At 38.2% G+C, this 27960-nt stretch overlaps 1 protein-coding gene across 4 annotated transcripts in view; it reads left to right on the top strand.

Annotated features, from left to right (window-relative positions):
- LOC121338796 (splicing factor SWAP) overlaps window positions 1-13624 on the top strand; it is a 36681-nt gene extending 23057 nt beyond the window's left edge. For 3 of the 4 annotated variants that reach the window (XM_041410032.1, XM_041410033.1, XM_041410034.1), the window contains exons 14-18: window positions 3387-3652; window positions 7667-7792; window positions 10507-10677; window positions 11249-11321; window positions 13216-13624. In XM_041410032.1, coding sequence (XP_041265966.1) covers window positions 3387-3652; window positions 7667-7792; window positions 10507-10677; window positions 11249-11321; window positions 13216-13281 — 702 coding nt within the window. In that variant the 3' untranslated portion in view covers window positions 13282-13624. Of the gene's footprint in view, window positions 1-3386; window positions 3653-6623; window positions 6780-7666; window positions 7793-10506; window positions 10678-11248; window positions 11322-13215 lie in introns of all 4 variants that reach the window. The other variant, XM_041410035.1, reaches the window with a different exon arrangement.
- The last annotated feature ends 14336 nt before the right edge of the window (window positions 13625-27960 follow it).

Genomic DNA, 27960 nt, shown 5'->3' with positions numbered 1-27960 from the left:
AAAGGTAAATATCAGGAACTGCTATTTTAATTAAGATAGGTGAGGAGTTAAGAATATTTATGCGTTGATTTTTAGTTTTCAAAATAAAAAGGCATATTGATCCACACATCAGACAGATTCACAGCCACTCATTTCTTTGCAGTTGGCCCTGTTAAAATTTTCTCTGTTTTTGAAGACCACACCATGGTCAGTGTACTGTTAATAGCTGTTTTTTAGTGCAGCAGAGTAACCCTGATAAAACTATTGAGTCTTTGAGTTCCTATAGAACAAATTTTGTAGGAGCATGTTCTATAAGAAATACTTTTATCTCTTCAAATTAATATTTTGGGACAGTTTATGAATACTAGGACTGACAAACTTCTAAATAGAAGTAACAGCTTGCTTTGTTACACAAATCAATGAATACACAAATAATACACTTCCATTGCTGGTAGACAGCTGGTTATTAATTCTCAGTCAGGGAATATTTCACTATAAGCTTTGAGGAACCTGGAGGAAAAAAGATAGAGTGGCAGAAAAGAATCTGGAGTATTTTTGGATTTTACTGAACTGAAAGAATTGTTGATTAACTCTTTACAGTTCTGACGTTCTTCACTCTTTGCAGTTTTGATCTAACATAGGATTCCAATTTCTGTAAAAGGCATATAAGCTGTTTGTAATATTATTGATAATGTCCTTTGCTAGTTGATTTTGTTTGAGCCAGACACAGTGCTAGGGTTTTGTTTTGTTGCAATAAACACGTTCTGGTTAATTTCTAATTTTGACTTTATGTATTGATTAAGTAGTGTAACCCCAGAATAACTAATGTGTGTTCTGGGCTTATGAATACTGCATATATGCAAATGCACTGAAGTACTCTTTCTGTTCTCATATGGCTATAAATTCTCCCTATTTACAGAGCTCTTTCCTAATCCATTCCTGCTAAACAAGAATTGTCAAATCATGTTTTGGCATTACTTTTGTCAGATTTGCTTCAGTCATGCAAATAAAATTCTGAAGAACAACTCTGCCAGAGAATTTGTGAGAAAGTGTAGCATTTAGTAAAGGCCAAAATAATAGACAAAGAAGTGAGATTCAGTGAATGCTATCTGAATGTTTGCAGTTTAACTTCTTAGAAGAGCACTTACACAATGTGAATCTCTCAGTCCTTGAGATGTATAATAAATTTCATCAGGTAACAGGTTTGTTTCCATGCTTTCCAAAACTGTTCTGCTGGCCTACATATTGGCAGAGCCTGATCAGTTAAAGCAGAATGCTTTGTAATCTCCCAGTTCCATGCTTACTGTGATTTTTTTTTTAATTTTATTGTTTTTATTCTTTTCTGCTTTCATGCCTCCAATTTCAGTTCCCATTACCTTATTTTCCAAGACAGTTTATTTGTTTCCAAGGATTTATACACCTAGAAATTTTATTTGTGGCCTAGCAGTTTGCTGACTGCTTTCACTGAGCTCTGTGTTCTGCTGCGGTGGTGAATCAAGTCATTTTGCTGGTGCTGTTTTTCTTAAAGGCAGCTGGAGTTGCCACTGAGGGAAGTGGCCTCAGGTGATTTGTTTCAGGTGATTGTAATAAGGACATGACGTCTATCACCAGAGCATCTGGGCACAGTGGTGGATTGGTGAGTGACTTCTCCTGGTGTGTTACCTGTTGTATTTCACCGAAGAGCCTGCATGTTTCATCTGGGGGTAGCTAAAGTTAACTTCTGTGTGGCTCTCCAGATGTGATTCATCAGTAGCCTGAAGCAGTGGTGTTCCAATCCACCAGGCAAGCAAGCCTGCATCTGTGCTACCCAGAGAACTGAACAGCGCTGTCATGCCTTAGTGTCAGCTTCCTGCAAGTCAAGGAGAGCCCAGTGGCAGCAGTGGATGCTTTTACTGGAAATATAGTTGGGCTTAGCATTGTGTAGAGGTGGCTAAGAAAATTTCTATGTGTGAGCTAAAAGTAAATGTATCATTCATTTATTAACTTCCTTCTTGGCAGTGATAGGAGAGCTTGTGTTTTATGTGGCCAAATGAACCTGAGCAGTGAAAACCATTGGGTTTTTCTCCTCTCTCATTTTCCTCTTAACACTACTTTGCCTACAGCTTTTTCGTTTGAAGCTACTAGAGATGTTTACTTCAAGGCAGACTGGGCTATTCCATATTCAGTAGTGTTCAAAGCAAAGGCTCAGGTACCGTATCAAGAGGTGAATAATGTTGTCAAAGGAATGAAAGTCAGCTCTGGTAGCCTCTTAGGAAACTGGAGATGAGGTGTCTGTGAGGTGTCTGCAGTTACATATGGAGTTTGTGAGATTTGAAATAGGCCTCTGGTAAACCACTCAAATAATCATGCTGTAAAATGTTTATAATCTTTGAAATAAGCTACTTTAGTACTGCTTTGTTGCTGGTTTTGTATATATTGTGATAGCAGTTATCAGTTAGAGACATGACATTTTTTCATACTTTAACTTGAAGCAGAGCTGCCTTTTTGATTATTCGAATACTGTCTTTATGTATTCATGGTTGGAGAAGGGTAAAAAGAAAGAAAAAGATCACCTGTTTCTAATTTGGTTATTTCAGGTTTTAATGTATTACTTTTTATTCCAGTCATGGTAAGCATCCTTCTGTCAACAGTGAAACTCAGATGAGGTGGAGCAGAAATTACGACAGGGAAACTGATTTCTCCAGTTGCCTTGAAATGACAGCTAGGGGAATGACAGGCTTTGAAATGAGGAGCATATCTATGGTGCCTGACTTGAATTGTTCTAAAGAAGGCATTGAGCTGAATGCTCTGGGGTTCAAGCTGATAATTTGAAAATGTTGTGGTATGATTTTGCTTAATCTCCTTCAGCTGGAATTACTCACTGAACATTAACTGTGCATAGACCTGTTCTGTCTTTGAGATTCATAAATTTTGTGATCTTCCCAGTCCTTTACATTTCAAACATTTATTTTGAAAAGTTCAGACATAATTTCTATCAGCACTGGTTCATTTTGCTGTTGAAGTTGTCATCCCAACAGAACAGTTCATGGAGGAAAGTGACACTAGACTTAGGTTTGAATGTCAGTAGTTCCTGATTGTATTTCCAGGTTTATTCTGTTTAAAGTAAAACATGTAAATAGACTAAAAGATGCCTGATAGTATCCATTCTTTTAGAACACATTTCTTCTAAAAACTAAAGATGAAAACTTCAGAACTATGTCCTGGTTAAGCTGACAGTCTTAATATGTATATACCAACTTGCTTATGTATCTTTGGGGAGCTGTACAGGCCTCCAGTAGATTTTGCTGGATGCATGTGTTTGAAGATGTCAGCCTTACTTCTGCACACTTTACATAATCCCAATGCAGCGCTAACTAACTTTCGCTAACTTTGGAAACTGATCACTTTGTTCTTTGTTTTGATTTCAGAGCATCAGTAGTATACCATGTCCTGTGACTGCAGTCAGAACTTTACCCACCTTAGAAGTTAAACAAGCAGAAAGGCCTTCAAGCAGAAGCAGAGATCTTCCTAGGGATGAAGAAAAGGAAAAGAAAAGGAAAAAACACAAGAAAAGGTCTCAGTCAAGATCTCGATCACCATTCAAGTATCATTCATCATCTAAGTCCAGGTCTAGATCACATTCAAAAGCAAAACATTCACTTCCCACTGCCTATAGGACTGTCAGGCATTCAAGGTGGGTTTGGAAACCAAACACATTCTTTAGCGTTCTGTGTGGGTTAACACGTAAAACATCTTTGTGCTTCTTCAGTTACATAGGTGTTTTTATGCCCATTGCAAAGGTCACAGTCACCTTGAAGGCAGTTTGTGGCACATACAGATCAAATGTGGCAAGTCTTTTGAAAATCCTTTTCGTGAAATAATGAATCATTCTAATTACTTAGTGCAAAACTTACCAGTAAATGCTTTTTCCTGACCTTCTTTGAAATACCTAGTAATAGTGCGTAGGAATGTGATGATAGCAGGAAGAGAGCTTGCTAATAAATCTGTGGCTGTTACTGGAGCAAAGTAACTTAGACAATATTCAGATAAGGAATAGAGGTAGAGTACTAGGTGATTGAGCAGCAAAGCTCAGAAGAAAACAAAGCAGTTGAGTAACAAGTGAAAAAAATATGATGGAGAGATATGGCAGGAATCCAAGAAGAGTGAAAACAGAGGTGAAAGAGAGAGATACTACAGAAGAATGTAGCCCAGTACTGTTAACTCTGTACTTAATCATTAATGAGATTAAATACACTATGCTAATTATCCAGGTATAAGATGTATACTGTGTTTTACTGATGCTGTTAATTCCGTCAAAGATATTTGGGTTAGGCACCTTCAAAGTTTACTGTCTGTAAAATTTGTCATACCTGAATGCTGTACCACTGTGGTCAGTAGGAAGGGCTTTGAGGGTACATTCTGTGGATCAGCATACAGAACAGTGTAGCTACTTATGAAGCTTGTAGTTCAAGCAAATTGCACATAAATACTGCCACAGCTGTGTAAGTATGTGATGCATGTGAATCCACACAGTACTTCCTCTTTGTGTCTCTTGTCTGCGGCTCATGCCTGAAAAAAGCTGCTAGCCCCTGATGACAGTGTGCCAAAACTTATTTTAGTTTTTTTGTTTAATCAGGTGTCTTAACTACACTAGCAGGAGTGTTAACATGTTACAACTTACCAGTTTATACTTGATTTTTGAGTTTAAGAACAATACTTTGCTGCAGAAGTCTCTGCTATTCAGAGATGCCAGGAATTAAGTGAGCGCAACTTGGACTGAAACAATCAGTCTGATGTGCTGCTTATTTGATCTTGTCAATAAGTTGTTGTGACATGCTGTGTCTTAACCAAATGTCATCAAGAATAGGTAATCTACAGGAGCTAATCTGTGTTTGCTGTCTTGAGTTTGCCTCCTGGCACAAATCAAATGACAAGCACACAACAGCATGAAAATTATGAATCACCACAACACCTGATAAAATCTAGTTAGATATTTCCTCGATGAGCAGTTGACTTCTGAAATCTCAGAAGTTCAATAAACTTGATGTTGGCTGGCTGAATTTTAAAATTATGCAGAAAAACAGCACCAGATTTTGCACTGAAAACATTTTGAATATTTTAACTTCATAAAAGTTAGAGGTGAACAGGAAAGGCCTTGTAGAAGAAATGGTGATGATCGAAGATGTGCTTTATTTTCTTTTGCATCTTCAGCAGTAGTAAAGTTGAAAAATTCTGTTCCAATAACATGAAGTTGATTCAGAGCATGTTTTGCATATTCATTTCTCTGGTTAAAAGCATACCTATGTTACAGAAACAAGTTTTAAAAAATTGTAGCTATATAGAGAGCCCAGATAGTACTGGCTTAATTGTGCTAACAGCAATTCTCTGTATAAATGCTTGTTATTTTCTGGAACAAAATTAGTCCTATAAAGCTCGGCATCATACAGTTTTAATGCTAGACCAACACGACAGATGAAACGAGCCATGTACACAGTAAACAGTGTCCCAGAGTTCTGTAAGATGCTGCAGAGCAAACGTGTCATTCCCAGAGAGGTAAATAGTTATTACAAGTAAGTACTTGATATCAAAGATGGGGCACATTTATTAAATCTGTCTTGGAAAACAAAGGTTTTGGTATCTTGTTAGTAAATACAGTAAATACTGAATCACTGTTTTTATTTCTTATGGGCTTCCAAGCACCGTTAAAAAATTGTGTCAGAGCTGGGGTGGGCAGTGGGCTCTTCAGCTCACGTGTGTAACTGTAAAGAACAGTGATATTCACCTCAATCTCTGTTTCCTACCCATAGATAAATCTACTGATTTGTGAGTGTGAGAGGAGATTAAGGGAAGCTGAAGCACTTGTTATATACCAAATGATTTAGTGATTTGATTGGGTGAAATTTGGATGTTCATTTTGAACTAGAGATGGAAAGTCTAAGCTTCTTTGCAGTATTGCAAACATTTATACTGTTTAGTAATAGAGTAGTACTAAAGCACATAATATATCCAGTTAATGAGTATTAGCAGTAATTAGCTGTGTATTTTATTAACAGGTTACTTTGTGATAAGTTTGGATAAGGGTGCACCTGTGTGGGAGTTTGTGTGAGACTTTTTGCCTCAGTTTTAGGAATTCATTAGACTTGGAAGTAGCTGTTCTTTGTTAAAAAAGTTGTTTGGTGTTGGGGTTTTTTCCTCCTACAAAAGTGATTTTCTTATTGCTGAGGCAGTGTCTAGTCACATAATTTTAATTCCAGTTTTGTAGTGAGACATGCCAAGCTTCATAACCCTTTGAACTTTTGGGACCCTGCTAAGCATAAGTCATAAAGGAATAAAATGCCTTCTGGAATTACAGTCTAATAAAAGTTACAATTTACATATTGCAGTAAAACTGAGTAGCTGTTTTCTAATTGTTTGAAGCACATGGCCAAAGTTCTTAATATTTGGTGATTGGAAAAATGCTGTAGAACCACAAATGCCAGTTCATAAAAATAAAGCTAATGTCTTTTTCTTTCTGATTGTTTGGACTTTTTTTAGGCTGGTCCATACAGGCGTGTTTCACTAAGGTTCAGCTTTTGGTTAAGGGAGTAAGCCTTTTCAGGATTCTAGTTAATACCAAAACTAGGACATTTTAGTCTGGATGTGAAGTGTGTACCTCCATATCACAGACTCACAGCATCCACAGCGACACTGAGCATGGAGCCGAGTCTGAGCAGCTCATCAGTGGCAGCAGCAGCAGAGTGGAAAAATTATCAGGCAACTTGGGCAATGAAAAGATTTGACTGCTGGAGCTCTTTTGAGGGAAATCCTGGTAAAATGTTAAGGTGTCTGACTGAACCCAAGTTTTATAATCTGTTGGTTTTTTCCTTTTTTTTTAATCCTTCTCAATGGCTTGGTAAAGATCAGATTTTATAAGTGTCAAAGCAGTTAATTTGCAACAGTTATCTGCCATTGCGATAATTTCTTTTCAGTTGGGCTTTTTTGTTGTAAGTGTAACAGAAATGGCTCAGGACTTTGTAGGTGTGTATATATTATCTATATTGTGTGAACCTGAAGATCTCTGATCTTAACTGGGCATGCTTTCTATTTTCTCTTCTTGATCTCCTTCTCACTTTTCTAGGAAAAATATTTCAATCAAAGTGCTAGTGCCAGACAACATTGATAATGCGTTGTTGGTCACTTGCACTGGTGAAAATATTGTCTGTGCTAGGTTTGTTCTGCAACATCCAGGACATTTCCTGGACTTGTCAGTATTAGACAAGCCACTGCATCAAGAATGTGCATTTATCTCTATGAGACATCAGTTCTAAAAGCACACCACTAATTTGAGAAGACAAAGTAAGGACTGCCAATCCCAGGCTTCGTGCAAATTGGATTTCTGCATACCAGTTTTAGCAAACTGTTGCCACAAAAGGTGGCTGGACTAAAAGAAAATTTTTCCATCAAATAATACAGAAGTTGTCATAGCAAACAAGACTGAAAAATATTTCATTTTTTTAGCCCCCTATTGGGCATGAAAAGCAATGGATAACTTCATGTCAAATGTCTTGGATAGGCAAGAAATTTTTATGCAGCTGACAAGTCTTGGAGCCGAAATGCACCATGTTGGTATAAAATAGGTATTGCATTTGGTGAAGCACAATTCCACTGAAGTAAAAGTTTTGAAATAAGTAACAAAAAGCAAACTTTTGAATGTTTTTTCTCTCCTCAGGTCACGATCAAGGTCACCCCGGAGAAGGGCTCACACACCAGAACGGCGGAGAGACGAGAGAAGCGTTCCCACAGCGTATCGCATCAGCAATAGTCCTGGGAACAGCAGGAAGCGGCCCCGCTCCAAGTAAGGGCTCCTGGTCCTGGACAGTGGGGTCTTGGCATCCTAACAGCCTGATGTCTTGTAGACTCCTTAGCTAGAACTTAACCTTTGTATGTTCTGGAGATTTATTTTGATAGAAAAATACTTTTTTGGGAAAAAAAAATTATGGATGCACTTGTCATTCTTCCCGGTTCTTGCATATGTTTGAACAGCAACTGTACAGTCAAATTGGTGGATGTTAATACACTGCTGTTTGCTGGCCATCAGAGTTCAGATTTCACTGGGAGTTTCATATTACGCTCTTGTTGGATCATTTTCTCATGCTGTGATTGTGCAAGCTGTATGACCTCTGTACAGGTCATAGCACAACTATGATGTCAACTTTCTTGACATCACATCTTATCTGCATAAGGGCAACGCTGATTTACAAACAGTTATTTTACAGTTATTTTACTGGCAGACTGGAATGTGAAGTGTGAATCATGGTATTATTTTGAGAGCACCCTGCACAGAGTCATTCTTAAACTATTATAATCAAAATGGCATTTAGTCTTCAACTTGTTTCTCTGTATGTCTTGTGGAATAAGAAAGAAAGAGATCACTTTCAGCTTAGTTTAAAAAACTGTTGTTTCTTATGACAACATCACTTGATAGCCTGTAATTAATTGATGTGTGGTAGGTATAATTGAGAACTTCCTAAGTATACTTCAAATGATTTAGTTTTTAACATTCATCAAATGAAGATAATAGAGGCTCCTGTGGAATCCATGCAAGTTTGGTTAAGCGGAAAATATGGGAGCTTAAAATATTTGTTTTCCTATAAATGCACAAAAGACTCGTTTTTCACATCTCCATGCTGTTCTTAATGCTGTGTTGGTGTGTTTGCTGCTTGACCATTCAGCATTTAAAACTATAAAGTAATTTTAGAATTTTGCTGCTCCAAGTTGTAAATTATAATGGCAATTGTGAAATAGATTACATTCCTCTATGAATAATATTGCTTATATAGGTCAAAATTTTAAACTTCTGTGAAGCCTCAAACAGGAAACCAGAAAGTGTCACAATAAAATATGGCAGTAAGTACAGAAGAGGTAGACTGAAGGAGTACTGTAGTTAAACATAGATAAGGATATTTTGCAGCTCTGGTTGCAGAAGTTAAATCAGAAACTGTTTCAGCCCCGACATGTTAAATTTTTAAGTAAAAATGTGATGGACCAGTTTCCATGTTCAATTATGGAACAGATTCTTCATCATTCAGCTGTTCTATTTGTTCATCATAATCTGAGATGAAAAGCACTGAAAAAACTTAGAGTAAAATACTTTACTTGCATGACAAATGTCTGCCAAGATTTTCAAGATTCAAATGTGAGATCTGTTCACAGCTTAGTTATGTGATGATGTTTTAAGAAACTAAGCAATTAAAGTACATAGCTAGTCAAGGAATAACTGACTTTGTAGCTGATGGTTTTGTGTAGTCATGAAAATGTTAGAGGCTGTGGGGTTTTTTGTCTGCCACTTAATTTTTTATTCAGGAAAAATGTAAGGAGATTTTGCAATTTTAAATCTTGAGTGTTTTCTCTATATAAAAATATATATAATATGTCTCTATATAAAATATAATATATCTCTATATAAAAATTGTGGGGTAAATGCTAAGCTTCAGAGCTGTATGCTGTTTATATGGAAATTCAATACATTATGGTATAGCACCTTTTAAAGTAGAAAATTCCCATGAAAAATCAAAGTAAAGGAATGAATAATAGGATATTTAAAAGGTGGCTAAAAGTTTTAGTCCTTTCAGATGTTCTAGATGCTTCAAGAACATTCCTCTGAATAGACTTCTAGGAGTGCATACTAGAGAGAGATGCTTACAGTGAGATATTGCCTACCTCTAATTTAGGCATCACTCTAGTTATTCTAATTATAGTAATATCAATACTAGTATGTAAATCATACAAACATAAGTTCATAGCCAGGTAAAAAGATTTGCTAGTTTCATCTTTAATACATTACTAATTGAATTCTCTTTGAGCTTAATATTGCTTCTCTGTTCCGTTCTGTCAGTAATGAGCTCATCAGGTACCCCTAAGTCCTTTGTTTCAGCTTTCATATTGAGAAACATTTGTGGATCTAATTTCTAGGTTTGAAACAGTTTGCACTTAGGCACACTGTTAGGTCCAGATTAGCCTGAGTGCAATACAGCATGTCATTTAAAATTTTGATCCTATGGTTTGTTGCATTGCAAGTTGGATCACAAGGAAAGGGGCTTTTTTTTGTTTTAAAAACCAAACAGACTGTGGGCTTGCCTTGTAGATATTTTACATAGCCATAATTCCACGTTTTGTTTACTTTATGAGCTAGGAAAATTGTAAAGGGATATAAACTTACATTTCTTACTGCATGCTTAGTGTCTAGTGTTGTTTGGGAAGGAACTTCCCTCTAGCACAATTATTCTGCAAATCTCCAGTGAAAGGCTTTTTGTTGTTGTCCTGCATTCCGAGTGAGAACCTCAGGAAGCAGTAGTTGCCTACGGTAATATATTAAAAAGAGCTTCTGAGAAAGTATTTTGTACAACCATAAACATGCGGTGTTGGGTAAGACTAATGCTTGCTGAATGCAAGAGAAACATAAGCTGAGGAAGAGGGTACATAAGCTTTCAGAAGTGTGCAAAGTAACCTCAGCTTAGCTAGTGTAATAGTCCTTTAAATATTGTTCAATAAAATATTTTCTTCTCACAGAAGTCCCCATGAAAAGAAGAAGAAGAGGCGGTCTAGATCACGTACTAAATCCAGAGCTAGGTCTCCCTCACCATCCATGTCACCAGGCAAACCATCCACACACAAAAATTCTGTACATTCAACTAGTGTCTCTCCTGTGGAGAGCAGGGAATCCAGCCAGGAACGCTCCAGGTACCGTGCTTTGTTACTGTCTTACTGCAGTGCTGCTGCCTCTTGACTGTCAGGGTGTCTATGACCAGAGTCGTGGGGTGAGGAGCTCTGTGTCTGTGCAATTTGTGCTTATCAAAAGTAAAAGTCACTGGGAGCACAGCACTATCTGCATCAGTCTGATAAACATGTTGGATCTCTTTTGCTTTCTGGAGTAAATATCTCAACCTTACAGTAAAACTGGTGCAGAGAATTCTGCAACCTGTTTCTAAGTTGGAAATTGGAAGCTTTCGTGAAATGAGAACTCTTTGAAGTAGAACTTTAATAGAGTGGTTTGAATTGTAACATGTGCCAAGATTCATGATTAAATTATTTCTAGAATATAGAACAGCCCTGTTAAAAATTCTCAAGCTGCTGTTCAGATTTGTCTGAGCAGTTGTACAAGTGATTTTTCTGACCCTGACTTTGATGCTCCGGTTGACTGAGAGAGCTGTTGACTAACACAGGAGAGACATGTACAGTAAAGCACAAGTCAAGATGGTGAGTGAAATGCATTTTCAAAACTTCTACTATAAATTTCTAATTTTATTTTTAGGGGAGTCTCTCAGGAAAAAGATGGCCAAATCTCTTCAGCAATTGTGTCGTCAGTGCAGAGTAAAATCACTCAGGTACAAATAGGCAAATTCAGAGTATATTGCCTAATTAAATATGTCCAACATATTGTTTTCTTCTCTTACCACCTTGGACAATTCTGAACTTCACGTATGATGTAGAGACATGTTCACTGTCTTTCTTAATCTGTTTGCCTACAGGAGCAGCAGTTTTGTTGCTTCTCTAGGTGCTGTCCTTTCAGTTTTAATCAAGCCTCTAAAGACCAAGCTAAATTCATTAGGCTGCAGTTGTATCCACTGTAAAGATGCTAAAGTCCACGTTATGCTACAATACTCCCTTTATCAAAACCCCATCTTACCATGTAGAGCTCTTAACAAGCTTCATGGAAGAAAGAAATATTTAACTTTTTTCAATTGGATAAGCCAACTTTAAAGGAAAAATTGTCTTAATTATGGTTTGAAAAATTTACAGTAGAAAATCAGAGCTGCTTTTTATATGCTGATGTTTTTTCAGTGGATAAGTTATTCTTTCAAGAAATAAATATTGTTCAAAAATCTAGTTCTGCTATGGAAATAGTGGTAGTTGGAAATTAATACTAGTGGTCTAGTACCTTACATACAAAATTTGATCCATTTCTTATGACAAACCCTAAAAAAGATTATTCAGGAAAAATAGCAAGTATAGGCAGCAGAGAAAGAAAAAGGAGTGTTAATGTTACAGCACTTCTTATGCTACCACACAAATGCATGGGAATTCCTGGTATGAGAAATGAGATACAAACTGCAGCATGGTCTTTAAAGGAGAGTAAACATCCCACCCTTCAAATACATATACCCTTCAAAGGTCATTGGTTTCTGCATTTTTGGGTTAAATGTTGCTTATAGCATAACATTTCCTAGTTTAATATTAGACTGCTTGTTTGAAATACAGCTGTAAGAGACAGAATGATTACTGAATCAAAATACAGTTCTTGGTTGCTATTTGCAAAAAGTAAAAAGTAGGAATGAAACTTAGGTGAATCTGCAAGATATTTTTCAATACAGATGAGTTTATCATGTCTTTATCATTAAGGGCTCCAAAAAAATGGAATTTAACTAATTATTAGATTGTTGTGCTGCCATTGTCCTGGCTGACCCTAACCAAGTCAGTACTTTTTCTCATTCAGATCCTTCCATCTGTAAAGCAGCAGGAATAATGTTGCTAAATTTCCCTTTGGTGTGTTTTGAGAACTTCAGATGCAAAATGCTTTTAAAGCACTAAGGAATTTATTTATGTTGCATTTGTGAACAAATGTTTAAGTAACTCTGATTTGTTAGTGATACCCACTTTTTATTTTGTCATCATTTTTTGCAACCCAGTTATTCAGTGCTGTTTACATGAAATTTCATTTCCTCTTGTAATGCTGTTCCAACTGGATGCGCAGACGTGACTGAGTCTGTTTGGCTTCACAGTCACTGACATATGAGAAAATGCCTCTGCTGTGTAAATTGTTGGTTCAGATTTACAAAGCAAGGAAAAAAAACCTTTCTGTTTTAGAGTCTTACCAGTTCTCTCTCTTTTTCTCTTTCTCTTTTCTTTTTTTCCCATTGTAAACCTCTAGTGGTTAGTAATTGTGTGTTCATTACAGGGTTTCTTTGAAGATATGGTCATAGTTTTGCCATTTCAATTGATGTGATTTCTGTGCTTTGTTGTATAGAAATGATATAGAAATATTTATGCAGAGCACTTTGTAGCATTTTGGTAAAACCAGAATTCAGTTGCTGTCATAGGAACTTTCTCCAAATTATTTGACTCATTTAGCCTATGAGCTAAACATTTGATAGTCATGACTCCAAGTATCCCACGTGACTGGAACACACACTAACCCTTCCATGTAGATTTTTGCAGTCATGTATTTTAGCTCTGCTCAAAGCTCAGACATGTCTGATCACTTTCCTTTTATTTTTACAGGATCTTATGGCCAAAGTGAGAGCAATGCTTGCAGCTTCCAAAAACATCCAAACCAGTGCCTCCTGAGACCTGCTGGAACTGACCATCAGAAAAAGAAAAGAACAATTGGAAAAGAACTGCCTCATCTCAAATGTACAGCTGAGCTTGGCTCACTTGGTTCACAACTCGCCTAATTTACCAGAACTCAAGAACTAAAACCTATCTTTCTGTACAGAAGCATCTCCTTGAAATTTCATTAAATTTTTTCAGCCAGAATATCTTTGAAAAGTTTTTGGGTTTTGTAAATTGATTTTTTTGACTAATTCTTCAATAACATTTTATGATCAGCAGTCTGTATGTGTATATTTGTAAATACTATGTTTCTGTGAAAAGTATTACACAATAATAAAGAAGGAAACGTCTTTCATTAGCTAGAGTTTTTGTGGAGTCCTTAATTGTTTGCAGTTGGGTTTTGTTACAATTTTTTTGTTGTTTATTATTTTCTGCTTTTAAATTTGACAACTGTCTTGCCTGCTGACCACCTTAAGCTGAGAAATGCTTCATGCACAGGATGATCTCAGAAAAATGCTTGTATACTTGGATGTCAGTAGTAGACAGTAGTTTTTGAATAAGGGATGTGATTTTATGTCCATGAGTTAGAAAGATCTTGGAGCCTCCATGTGAGGGGTTGGCCCTTTAAGGTCAGTAACTAATGGTCAGTAGCCCCATTGTCTTAGTGTACCTTATTCTCTCTACTTAGGTACAGAAAAGAGGGTATTTCTGGACATTCATCAGGCATCCTGTATAGAAATCCAGCGTTTTTCTGATTGAACATACCATTGAAAAAGATATTTATTAACTTGTATTTTAGTGACATTGACCTACTAACTTTTTTCAGAAAGTTTGTGTGCTCAGTAAAATTGCACATTTGTTTATTATGCATTCTTTTTTCCACATGAGACTATTTTCATGTTTTAATTTAAGTGCTCTTAAAATTAATACCAAAAAATGTGTAGATTTTTACCAAAGCCTGCTTAGTAATAGTTGGTTATATTCAAAAGGTGCTGTTATTAGCAATTGTCTAATTCCATAAGCAATGGGATCATGGCTTTTACTGATCCCTGAAAAAGTCTGTGATCTAGAGTCAGAAAGATTCTGAGTTTAGTGACTAACTGTCCTGATTTTCTCAGATTTTATGAAGAGTGGGTGGAGGTTGGAAATTGGTTATAGAAATTAAAGTTCCTACTTCCTCATAGGCCAGTTGGTAAGTTATTTTAAGAAAATGACACAGATAAAGAACCCCAATGCAAAAATCTTTCTGTTCAAAGCAAGGGAAGGAGAAACTGTTGATATAACTCAAACTTTCACTAACATGATGGTCAAAATGATCCCTGGCATAACACTTGCTCCCTTGGAATGCAAGCACAGTATTTAAGCCATTGGAAATGATAATTGATCAGGTTTCTTTTCAATTTTTGGTTAATAATTAGCAGAATTCACACTCATACAAACAATATAAAATGCTGCATCTGATGTAAAGAAATACTATGCATATAACCTGTGATGAAACAGAGCCATCTAAATGGTCACGTAGAATGATGCTATCCACCACTTGCCTAATTATTTCCAAGTTACTTGCAGTGTTTTGACTAGGACGGAAATAACTTTCAACCAATACCAGAGAGGCACCATTTCCTCTGCACCAGTTGGTGAAACAGTACTAGTAGAGAGAGATAAAAAAGGATGTAAAGTAGATTTCAAGACAGCAGTTGTAGGTTGTTGTGCAGCGTTGGGATTTACAGCAGGTGTATTTTTCTCCCCTAAATGGAGTTAAAAGTTACTTAACTACCATGGTTAAATAGTTGGCAGCTTGGATGCAAATTGTTTGCTAAGTAATAGGAAAAAATCCCAGCTCTTTGATAAAATAGACTGGGCAGCTGTTTGTCTGCTGCTTTGCAGATTCATTCTCTTTGGGAAGGTTGTTGCTTTTATGATTTCTTAGAATATTTTCTCTTTCTATGAGCAAGTCTTCTAGTCTTCTGTTTTTTCTTTTCCTTAATCCCTTTTGTGATATGTCAGGAGATGGAGTGTTTAGCTCCAGAAAAATTTAGTATAAACTGCATTTTTATACAGTTTATTTTTTTACTGAGGTTTGTTTGCACTTAGCAGTCTCATGGGGAGCTGTATTCTCTAAAAACTAGTAGTGTTTTCATTATGTTATTTTTTTTCTAAAAAATAAAGGGCTTTTAAAAGGGCTTGAACTGCTTTACCAGAATAATTTCACATTTGGAAATCAATGCAGCTCTTTTTTTTGATCTCTTCACTGGCACTGGCTGTATTGTAACTACTTGTAATACAGCATGGAACTTGTGATACAGTGAGTGCAATTTCAGGTGTCTGGTGTATCAGAAGAATGTGTGACCAGTATCAGGAAACTGTCTTAATAACTTTAAATTGGGAAATTTTCAAATGTCTGTTTTCCAGGTATGAATTTGCAGTACAATCCCGAACTGTCTGGGACCTCAGGTCTGATTCTGGATCAGATGACACCTCCCAGTCCATCTCCCATCCACAAAACTGTATGTACTCAATTCCTTGCCATGTTTCCATGCACCAACAGGCCTAAAAAGGCCCTGGATCATCCGGCTATATTGCCAGAATCTTTTTTCTGGTGAGAAACACACAAGAGTGCTGAAACAGGGAGTTAAAAAGTCAGGAACACTTTGACTGGAGGAAAGCAGGCTCTGAGTAGCCATGAAGAAAGCACTATAGCAGCTCTTGAGTTGTCAGTAACTAGTTTTGGTTTTCCACGTTTCTCAGTTGTGTGGAAACTACATATTGTGAAATTGCTTTGCTTTAAATTCAGTGAAATACAGTAAGTCAGGCAAGTCTTGAGCTGTAGGCACTTTGAGTTATTTCCCCTGCATAAGTGTAACGAACTAGGACTTTGAATGTTAATATTGGATTTCCAAAGAATTTTGGAAGGGCCTTTTTGTCTGTAATGTGCTAGCCTATCTTTTCTCTTTCTCTTAGAAGGATTGTAGTTTTGAAGATTTAAAAAAAAAAAAACCAAAAACTTTTAAAAATTGTCAGGTTATCTAACAGAGCTTTATTCTCTGTATTGATGCAGAGTAGCCTCTTAAAACAAAGAAATGCTACTGACAGACAGTAGGAGCTGTCCAAGAAGTATCAGGGGTTTTTTTCCTCTGGAGATTCACATTCAACTAAGATACCAAAACTACTTGAAATTTATTTGAATCGCTTAAGTTATTTGCAGGCATATTTGTAGATGTTACAGACATTATCAGGGAAGGGTGATAGGTTTATGTTGCAAAACTAATGGCACAAAGGCATCACTGCAGCAAAGGTTGTGTGTAGCCTTAGGTTCTTCACCTTTCTTTGTTAAATGGCAGTGAAATAGGTGAGGGTTAGGTGCTTGTATACATCTGTATGCTACCAATCCCTGCTACCAGTTTCCTTCTGAGCAGATTTCTCAGTATAGGCTGCCACTTCCACAGCTTTGCTTAATCTGCCCACCCAGGTCCAATCTTGATAGTTCAAACAGTGAATTCAGAACAATTTTTATTAAAGTTGCTCTAATTTGAATTAATTAGATGTGTTCAACAGCCTCCTTCCTGGCTCTTCAGTCTGGTAGGTAACATGTGAGTAGTAAAACAGTAAAATCATTTGGCCATCTCAGGATATACTTTTTGTTTTTCCGTAGGTGAGGAGGCCTGGCTTCCACTTGTTGATGGTTCGGCTTTCAGCAGTTTGGCTCTGTCAAGCAGCTGACAGCCACTGAGATGTATCTATGGTCTCTTGGTATTATTCATGATTTCATACCTATTGCCACTTTTAAGTCTTTGTATCACAACATTTTGTTTGACACCAGTTATTTTGGAGCACACACGTTCTCACTTGTAAGCTTAATGCATTAGAAACATCAAAATTATTCTTCATTTTTCAGTGGGGCAACAAATGATGACATTTAGAATAAATGTTTTCTGGGATTTAAGGCAATGACTATTATCTTTTGTGAAGACATTTTATTAGGAAATCCTATTTAATTAAATTTCTACTTAATTAAATTGCATTTATTACCTATTCTTCTTCCACCCCTAGCCAGCAACTGTTTATATTAAACAAAGAAATAAAAGACCTGTAGATTGAGGTTAGTAAACTGCTAAGGCATCTTCTTTGCTTGTTTTCCTTTTGCCATTATGATCTGAAAGCATAAAATACAGTATTGCAGTAATTTAACATTGTTAATTTAAAAGATGAAAATAACTTGGCTATGATATGAAAATTTGTTTGAAATTCTATAAACGCAGATCTTAAAAGTTTCTTTGTTTTTCCATTTGTGATTTAAATGCAAATATGTTCTGAATATCTTATTTTGCTTTTAGACAGATCTTTTCAGCACAGAAGTGTAGTTCAGTGAAGTATTACTTGTAAAAGGAAAGGCTTTATTGGAGCATTTGGTTGGAAACTAAAATCTGCCTGCACACTGATGAGCTTTTGGTCTTTCTGGTAGCAGCTGGAGTGGTATTGCTGTTGTTTACATGTCTTTGCGTTTTGCCTTAATTTTCCCTGCTCTGGATTACAGACGAGGTATATTCACCCTACTGCATTTTGTGAAATCTTAAAGCAAGTTGTGAGCATTTATAACAAATCCATTTTTACTTTTCAGGGCATTTGAAACTTCCCTGGTATTAACTTAATATCTTTAATTTGGATGAAGATGATAATCTCTTGGCAACAATTAATCCTGAACATGCAGCATGACAACAAACATTATAAAAAGCGCTGCCAGACCATTTTAAAAGTGATGGTGATAATCTGCTGTCTCTGGCTCGCTGCCACACTTTTCTCGGTAGACGTGCTAGGACTCTTCTCTGATAAGGACAAAATGGCTTCACATGCAATGGTTGCATGCTGACAAACTCATTTTTCTCTTTACACTGAGTGTTAAACTGATGATCTCTGCATAGGAAGTAAGATGAGTTCTTGTTGATACTTGACAGTGTTACAGATAGAGCTGCCTGCTTGGGTAAAAGCAATCCCAGTATGCAAGGCTGGAGGAGGGCGGGTGCTGATCTCCCCAGACAGCACATGTGCTGAGTGGCAGAAATGATGCCTCACTGCGGGGAAACTGCTGTTATCTGGGGATCTCAGATTTTTCTTTTCCTGTTTCCTGTAAAATAATCCTAGGAATGTCTTTCTCCAGAGAGAAGTTCCATATATGCTTATTTTTCCTCTATTAAAATGTAGGAGGATTTGGGGTTTCTCATGAAAATGCAATCCAGAGATGGATATCTGCAACATTATTTATTAGGATATGGCACCTGGGGTGATTGTGGCACTTTGAGTTAAATTATTGCTCTGGCTTGTTATAACAGTTTTACTCCTCCAAAAATGCTGAAGCTTGAAAAAAACCTACCCTTAACTGATCAAGAAATGGGTCAGAGGGTTTGCTATAATAAGAAAGGAAAAAAAAAATCTGTAACCTTAGCTCCTCCTTTCTGAAATTCTAATTCGTTTTCTAAGATAAAATGGAAAGGAAATTGTCTGGTCAAAACCAGTAAACTTAAGTAGCTTTTATTGAACTCATTCCCCTTCATAAAAGTTACATTTAAAAATAATATCCAGTGTAATCTGGGAAATATCTTAGCTGAACACTAGCAGCTTCATGATCCAATTAAAACATTCCCTGAATTCACACATCCCATTGCAAAAAAAATAATTTCTTACGCTTTAAACCTTTGTACCTCACGTAAAAATTTGTCTTCAGTTGCATCTTCTATTTGTACTTCTGAAATAGGTGTAAGCTTGTCTGATTTTTTTTAACCAGGAAATGGTGTAAATTGTCAGCCTTAAGCTGTTAATGCACACAGAAACACTGAGACGTGTATCTATTAATTCTACAGAAGGAGCATGTTAAATTCCCACTCTTCATAATCTCCTGTTGGAACCAATATTGGCTAATGACTTTAATGGTATCACACTTGGCAGAAATTAAACACATCTTTCATCCTTTACTAAAGCTATTTCTGTTTTAAAGCATTGTAGACAAGGAGACAAATTGGACAAAGAGTGATATTATGTGTTGATTTAAGACAATACAGTAAAAATGAGTGAGCTACACTGGCAGATCTGATGGAGGTTGTCCAGTTTGCCAGGAGGTTTCCTCACTGGCAAAAAGTTGTTCACTCAAGTCTGACAACCTAATGGTTTTGATGATACCGTGATAGCTTTTTGAGCTTGGACACAGTAAGGGGTGCTGAAAAGCTGTTGTTCTCATACTGTGACAGTGAAAATTTGCTGGATGTTAAGGCCAGTGCAACTTCGCCAACAAATGAAGTCTTGTATCTTCAGAGGCAGAAGCAATTCTGTGTTTTCTTCCCAGAATAATGACTACTTTACATGGAGCTGTGGATAACAGGCAGTATGCAATCAGACTTTCTTTACAGAAATTATGGAACTACTGGCCTTCAGAGTCATTGCACTTGCTTCCTCTTTCTGACAGTCCTCCCAGCTTAAGGCACAGGTTCTGATTTAGGAAAGCTAGGAGTATGCTTTCTGTAACATCTGAGTTAGGTAGATCCTTTTTTGGCAAGGGCAAATAATTTGAATGCCATTTAGTAGGCAGGAGGTTGGTTTAATTGTCTGTGCCTCCATCTGAAGCAAGAAGCAGCTTAGCCTTGCTATGGGTAAGTGGTGCCATCTCACAGAGAGACAGACCTAGAAACAGCTATTGAGGATGTGCATGAGTGAGAGACCCACGCTCTCTGGACTGGCTGCTTACCAGGAGACAGGGCAATACTTAGATTCCCCAGCTGCACAATTTCAACTTGCTCTCTTAGCTGTGTCCAGTGTGCTGAAATGTCCCTGAAATTTAGGCTTTCTATCTTGCTAACCTCAGTATTCCCTTGTGACAGTGCAAAAGAGCACTAATGTGGTGGTCTTATTCAAGCCACAAGCAAAGACTAGATATTAACTATTTTATAAAGAAAGAATATTCTTTGCCTTTATGCTTTAAGAATATGCATACAGTAAATATTACTATTTATCCGTAAATAAGATTTACGTTGTAGAAAATTTCCTTCTGTAAGTGGCCTGCCTGCACAGATCCTGTTTGCCAGTGTTCTGTAGCTGTGCCTCAAGATAATGCACTTGGCTGCTGTTTTTCATGCTTTGAAGTTGTCCCTTCCCATTTCACCTTGCTGAAGATTCTCAAAAACATCTTGCCAAGTCTGGAAAAAGCAACAAGTTTGGGCAGCCACCAATTGATTTGATGCCCAGGAAAATACTTTCTTGGTCCTTTAACACGCTGATCTCCATAGTCTCTGATTTGCTGTTCTGTTTGTGAGTGGAGCTCTGATGGATGAAAGCAGCAAGTCCCCAGAAGCCTTTAAGTACTTTTTTACTTGTGGTGTGTGCATTCTGCTTGGCTGCTGACTCACTCATGACTGGTCCTGTTGTATCGTGCTTTTTGTTTTATCAGTGGGTCTATGGTTTGATTTGTGATTTAGTGCTTTTCCTGGTGCTGGTTTTTCCTTTTGTCTCCACCCTTTTCCCAGAAATGTCGTCAGCTAGTTTCTAGTTTCTATTCCTCCAAATTTTACCCATTTCCTCAAAACTGTTTTTCTTCCTTGGAAGTTTATTGGTTCGCTCCTGTTATTCCCCGCCGGGGTTTTTACTCCCAACTCTCCTCATTTGTTGGAAGTTGGGTCTGCCCCTGCCTTTCCCCTGAGATATAAGTCTTTGTCGGCCCCTTAGTGGGGGCCCAGGAAGAAAGAGGGGAAGAAACACCATCAAATAAAGTTTCCCTGGGACCCCTGTGCACTGCCTGTGTTTTATACTGCGCCGAAACAACTGACAACTGGGATTCAAGGAGCTCCAGGGGGAAAACTGCCGCCCCTCACTCTCAACATCAGCCAGCCGGGGAAGCGAAGCGGCATGGTCCAGCTTGTTCCATTTAAAGTAGTACCCTATCCTGGATTTCTGTGTTTCTAATGAGTACCTCAAAGCTCAGTCCTAACTCTGAACCTGACAGCTCTTTCAAAATACAGTTTTCAAGGTCTTTCATCATCTGAACACTAGAACTTTCAGGACCAAAGTTTTACAGCTTTTAGCCCTTTGCTAGTAATGAGTTTTACACCTTAATAAATACTTCACAAAGTAGGTTCTATCTGCAGTTTCTGTAAAGTCACTGAAGAGTCTCTGATTTCATTTGGGCATTGTCAGCGGCACAAAAGCATCTTCTCAACAGTCTTCTATAAATGACCTGTTACCTTAAGAAACAGCTTCCATTACTTATTCTTACATAGTTACTTTTCTTTTCATATCACATAGTTTGAGTTCAGCCAAAATCTTGTTCAGTCTGTTGTACAAATCTCTCCATACACTGTCTAGTGCCTCGACAGAAATTAATAGTGGGGAAGTTGTGCAGAACCTCCTTGAAAGTGCCTGATCTTTGCAGAAGAGGGTCTTTCAAAAAAGCCTTCCAAATCCTGCTGCCTATACCACAGTGCCTGGGACTGTGAGTGATCTGCCAATAAATAATAATGACATGTGAATCACACTTCCTTTTCTCCACCTTCTTCGAGGGGTATTTCAGTGTTCAGTACATAGCTGAACTCTCTGGAAAGCATTCTGGATGATCACTTGACTTACCAAATGATGTTGTGTAGAGGTGGCTGCTTGCTGGAAGGCAGCTGTAATTTGAGTTCCATATGTGGGTTTGTTAGGCATGGCTTCAGACGGTGGCAGGAAAACAGGGAAGTATTCCTCATTTACCAGTCAAAGCAGTATGAAAATAAAGGTGAAGTAGTGCCTGTTGGGGATGAGGCTATCCACTGCCTGCCCAGGGCTGGGGAGGAGAAGATGTGGTGCCGTCCCATTGTAAAGATAAATTGTACAAGATCTTGCCTCTGTTTGCTGCACTGCTCTGGCACATCTGCTCTTCATACTGGCATTGAGCTCTTACTGATTTATGGGACAAATAACTTCAGGAGTGCTTTCAGAAAGCAGTGCTGACAACTGAAATATTCAGGAGACTTTGATTCTTTTAAGAGAGGAGGGACAGCTGTGGGTTAAATCTTAAAGTGCGTAGGCTTGGTTCAAGTGTGACTCTAACCACAGCTACCTGGAACGCTAGTTTTATGAAGAAAATTAAACATATTGTGATACAAAATTTTTTCTCTCAAAAAAGTCAGCAGCCTGGAAATGGAGAGAAAGTGAGCCCCATGACCAGCAAATCAAATTGATTGGGTTTTATTCTATCAACCATTGATGTACTGAAATAACAATGAAAAATGCTCTAAACAGTCCTGTATTGAAACATTGATTCACTGAATCTTTCTTTTTAATTGGGCTGTCTGAAGGATAAGCCTCTGCAGTGTCTAGAAGTGCCCATGAAAACTCAAAAGGGAGAAAATTAATATATTAAGCAGCTAATTTGTAGCATGGTGCCAGTCTGCCCTTTTGATTCTCCCTATCAACAGAAACCATAACAGGCTAATTCCTTGCTGTAAAATGTTATTTTTTTATTTTTACATGTGAAGTTCATGACATGATGCATGGAGTGGGAAACAGGGAGAGGAGCTGGTGCTGTCAGTGAAAATAATAATCTCATTCCCTTGGAGTAGCACTGAAAGATGTTCTGCAGAAATGCTTAGCCTCACCAAAGGGAAGGCAAAAGCTCTCTGCTGCTGCAGAAAAAGTGGAGGGATTTGCCTTTTCTGTGTAATATTTTAAATTACGTTGCTTGGAGTTTTTGTAACAAAACTTGGTGAGAAAGAGGAGCTCCAAATTTCAGAATTTACTCTTATCTTTATTGACCCATGTTCATAACAAAAGCTTGACTGGAGGGAGACACAGTTTCCCACTTGCAGGCTCAAGGGAGTTGCTGCTGTCGAGGACTGGATAATCCTGTGAGTGCTTCCCCCCTCTTCCTGCAGGCTGTCACTGCCTTGTTGGCTTGCAGGGAGAGGAGTTCCTTTCTGTGTCCTTCAGCCTGCATCCTCTGTGGATGAAGGAGGACATTAAGTGAGTGTGTCCTTGTGGCTGTGCTGCTCCTGGCTGGAAGGATTCTTATGAGGCTGCAGGCAAAAACAGGAGTGCAGAAGTTGCAAGTAAAGGCACGAAGAAGGGTTCTTTATTGGTGTGCTGCTTCTCCTGTGTTGGCTGCTACAAAATTTAGAAGTATTTCACCTTTTTGAGTTAAAGCAAAAAGAAAAATAACAAGGCAATCCTCCCAGAACAAAAATATAACCTGAACTCTGTCAGCACACAGCTCTGCTGTCCTCAAATGCTGCTGGTCAGAGAGTTTTGCAAGTGCCTTTAGAAATCTGTGTTATGGCTTAAGTTTTAATTTATATTCATTACAATTTTTATCTGGGCACAGTTTAGCCTAGCATTGTAAATGTTATTAGCTGCTGGTTTTAATTGTCAGAATCTGTACAAAAATGTTGCTGTGTCACTAATTAAACTCTGTCCAAGTGCACAGCATCAAGCCTTGGACACTTCTGCTAATTGCACTGAGCTTTCTACCTGTTAGTTTATTTGGATAAGTATTATCAAAAGGCTTTGATAGTTAGCAACTGTTTGCAAAATGTGCTTGTCATCTGTCACTATACTCTGCACGTTTCCTGACCAGGAGGTTGAAGTGTTATTCCTTATAACAGCATGTTAACATGACAAGCAGGGCAACTGAAAGAGGGAAAAATGAAGCTGAAGATTTTGGAACTCTAGAAGTAAAGCAGAACCATGGCATAGCCAGAACACTGGGCTGGCTCTGGGTGGGAGCGTGTTCAGATCTCAGTTCTCCAGCTGTGTCCTTATGTGTTGTATGGATCACTTTGGTTCTGTGTAAGAAAAATCAAGGTAGTTTCACTTTGCTTTGTTCAGTGGTGCAGAACCAAGGGCTTAAGGGCAGTGTGTTTTTTCTGAAACCTTTGAGCATAGCTCAGAGGTGGCAAGAAAGAAAAGCTTAAACTGAGACCACGAGAGATGGTAGTGTGATGCTGGGGTGTAATGTATGGTTCCAGATTGCTACTCTCAGCTTCTGAGGTAATATATTTGTTTTACTGTGCAATGAGGTTAAAAACTGTAGACTGCAGTGGAATGCAGGTACAATCCTGCACCGAGGTGTCTGCACCCCTGTTGTGTGATCACAACATTCTGTATACACAGCGTTTGACAACAAGTGCACTTGTGGTAGTGCAGATGTGGACTGAGGTTTCCCAGTGCCAGAGATTCTGTATAAGACTTCTTAACCTTTTCTAGAGCTTCGCTTACCCAATTTTCAGCTGTCTCCTACCACTAAAATTGCCTTTGGACTTACTTTTAAATAGATTAAATGCTTGGCTTTTGAAATCTGAGCAATAAATGCACATAATATGGCACAGCAGTTTTCTTTGGCTCTGCATCTTAAATGCCTTCACATAGATAAGGAGATCAGTTTATACTTTGATTAACAAAACAAGCTTATCTGATGATGGATGAAGAAACTTTTCCCACCTGATTCCTTCTGATCTCTCTGTGCCTTTTCTTCTTCCCAACATCACGAGTGCTGAAGGCTTCCTTGACTGATGGGTTCATTCAGGACATCTCGGAGATAGGTAGGGAAGATAACTATTGGCTTAACAGATGATGGTGGTTGATGTGAACCAAGAAGATGAATGCATAGCTAAAAATGACATCTCAGATCTTGAACATGGAGTTTTCATGGCTGTAAGTAGTGCCTATTTAATAATAAAAATAAAAAAAAAGTGAAAGCTGAGCTTTAGTAATCTTCAGCAACAATCAGTCCATGCTGGGATATTTTTATAAGCCTACCTCTTGATCTTCTGAAGAGCTGTTGTGTTTGAAATAATTATTTCAAAGAAAGATGGAAGAAAAAGCAAGATCATCTTTGCACAAGAGTTTTTTTGTCACCTAAATATATTCATTTTAGAAACATCTCCTTCAAAAGAAGTAGAGATCATTCCCAGCATCCCGGGCTGCTATTTTTCTACTCCATCTGCCAGAAGTTTTGCAGCTGGCACAATTCATTAATTCTGTTCAACTTGTGTTCTCTCAAATCAGCAATGAATTTGAAACCAGCAATGAATTTGATAATCAGCAGGCTGGGCGTTAAACATATGCTTTTGTTTTTATTCTGAGCTACTCACTGAGGAACAAAACAGCTTTTTCCAGGGCTTTCTCTGGAGAGACACAGCTGCACATGGATGGTGTGATGGAATCTCCATCTCCTTGGTAGTAAGCTAGTTAGTGCTTGGAGCTTGTTGGAATATGGCTCAGCATTTAGCCATTATTATGAACATCAGCACAATATCTCTGCTTGTACCCCAAGCTGCAGGGCCCCCGGGAAAGTCAGCATGAGCAACAGTGCTCTGTTTTTGCAGACTCTTGAGTCATAAGAAGCCTGTTAATATCCAGAAAGCTGATACTGGGAGGTAGTGGCCCTAAGTGGTGGTAGGAGGAGGTGGTGCTGTGCTTGAAACACCTTTTGAGCAATGAATTTGAGTGTCCCAGCTCTGTTCTTGGCTACTCAGTTTGAATTCTGTTGATCAAGTAGCACTAAGAATATATAACCTTCTTGAAGGGAAAACACTACACTTACCAAGATAGCCCAGGGTAGACAGGGAAAGAGATCAAAAGGAGGGAAGAATTTGTAACAGGGAACACAGACAGGGGTGCAGCAATAAGGAAAAGTTACAGGGACAATGGGATCAGGAACAAGGAAACTTGAAAGGTCCAAGCAGAAAAAAACATTGCTAGGGAAAAGCCTGCATAAATTTTCATGGATGCAAAAGTGGATATGTATAAACAGGAAAACAAAGGCAGTCATGACTATCCCCATAGCACTTTATACCACTGTTAGAACCTTCAAAAGCTTACTGCCTTCCTGTTCTTACTCTTATGAAAGTTAACTGTTTTCTCACAAAGCTCTTTATATATATATATATATATAAATATATATATAAATATATATATAAATATATATATATATATATAATTCATGTAAGTCCAGGAGTCTGTGCTTGTTTTACTCTTGCAGAACTTACTGAAACACTCCAGGGACATCTATTTATCACGTCCAAAGCAGAGCTTTGGTTTTCCCTCTCCTTCTTGACAAAAACCTGTCAGTAGGTGCCAGTGTTCAGAATCTGATGTTCTCAGGACCCCGTTGTTCTGTCAGATTCCTGACAGCTTTCAGTGAGTGGCAAATGGCTGCCACCTTCATCTCCACACATGTGTGATATTAACAGCAGATCTGGTGACCCTCATATCTTCTTTCAATGTGTCTCTCTATAATTGAAGCAATATACACAATTTTTCCAGGAGAGATAACAGATGAATGACTCAATGGAGAAATTCACTCACTCCCCTGTACAAATGCTTCTATAGGTGCTGGCAAATTCACATAAGCTGATGAACTGAGAGCAGTGTGCCAGGAGAAGGAGCCTGATTCAGTGGTTTAAGCATTCTCCAAATGCTTCTATCTGAGCAAAGACAAAGACAAAACCAGTGCCCCTCTTGGTGCCTGCTGTGACCTGGCACATGCCTGGCTGCTGAAGGCCACCTGAGTAGTACAAGTGCCTTTTTATGACACTTTCTTTTCTTGTAAAGGAGATGACATCTGTCTCTTTCTCAGTAATAAAATCACCTCCAGAGCTCCAGGAATTCACTGAAATTGCTGGCGGGTTTTCATGAGACCAAAATGTTTGGAGAGTGGTAGCTGGTGGTGGTGTGACTGCAGTCCCTGCTGGGTTACCCACTAACCTCCATCACAACATTTGTGTTGAGACCCAGAGAGAGACACTGATGGAGGGCAGGGAGGGAGCAAAGTTCCCAGCTCTTTTTCTGCATGTATTTTGCAGCAGTAACAGTTGGGTTTCTTTCTGTATTATGAGATTTTGGGTGTATAGGAGAGAAATCAAGGGGTGGTGATGCTCATAGGCAACTCTGCTGCTCGTGCCAGCAGTCAGAGCTGAGCTAAGGGACTTGGCGTGGCAAGGGGGCAAGGAAACTGAGTGGATGTGCAGTCTAGCCCAGTGTGGGAAGGCAGGGAGGGGAACTGTGGTGGTGCCTAATGGATTGTCATTCAGAAATGTAGCATTTGCCTTTGGGAATGACACTTGCATGGCTGAGCAAGGGGTGAATTAGGCTTGAAGTGAATTAGGCTGTATAATTTCAGGTTGCCTGTGAGTCAAAGAAAGTTTTTGGAAATTCATTCTTTATTGATGTGTTTTCTCTTGCTTCAGAGACGGAAAAGGAAATTTCCTGAAAGATGGAAAAAAACCCCAACTACTTTCCATCTTGCTTGTAAAAAGTGCCTCAAGATTTTTATGAATTCTTTGTTACAGATTGCCAACAAAGTTAATTGAAAGACTGGACAAAAACCCAGATTTTTTCTCTTTATCTGAATTCTTGCCTGTGCTTTGCCTAAGAGCACTCAGTGCCTGCACTATTGAATGTGTCCATGTGCAAAATGAAAATGGATTGCTGCTGGAAAGTTAAAGAAAAAAGCAACAAAAACTAACCTTGAATTGCTCAAAACAATTCTTGCATGATATCTTGTTGGCTTAAGGCTGACAGTACCTCAGATGTACAAAACCAACAATGCACCCCTTCTTTCTTGGATAAATTGGATAAGTAAGTGAAGAGAAGCTTTTGTTGTGCCCTCAGCCCCGGCTGGCACTGAACAAGCCCAGTGTTCTGTGCTTTCCTGTTGCTAATTGGGGTGGCCTCTTCCTG

This window comes from Onychostruthus taczanowskii, unplaced genomic scaffold, assembly GCF_017590055.1.
Source record: "Onychostruthus taczanowskii isolate IOZ18803 unplaced genomic scaffold, ASM1759005v1 scaffold32, whole genome shotgun sequence".
Lineage (NCBI taxonomy): Eukaryota > Metazoa > Chordata > Aves > Passeriformes > Passeridae > Onychostruthus > Onychostruthus taczanowskii.
The sequence above is the reverse complement of the archived record's forward strand: the minus strand, read 5'-3'. Positions and strand labels throughout refer to the sequence as shown.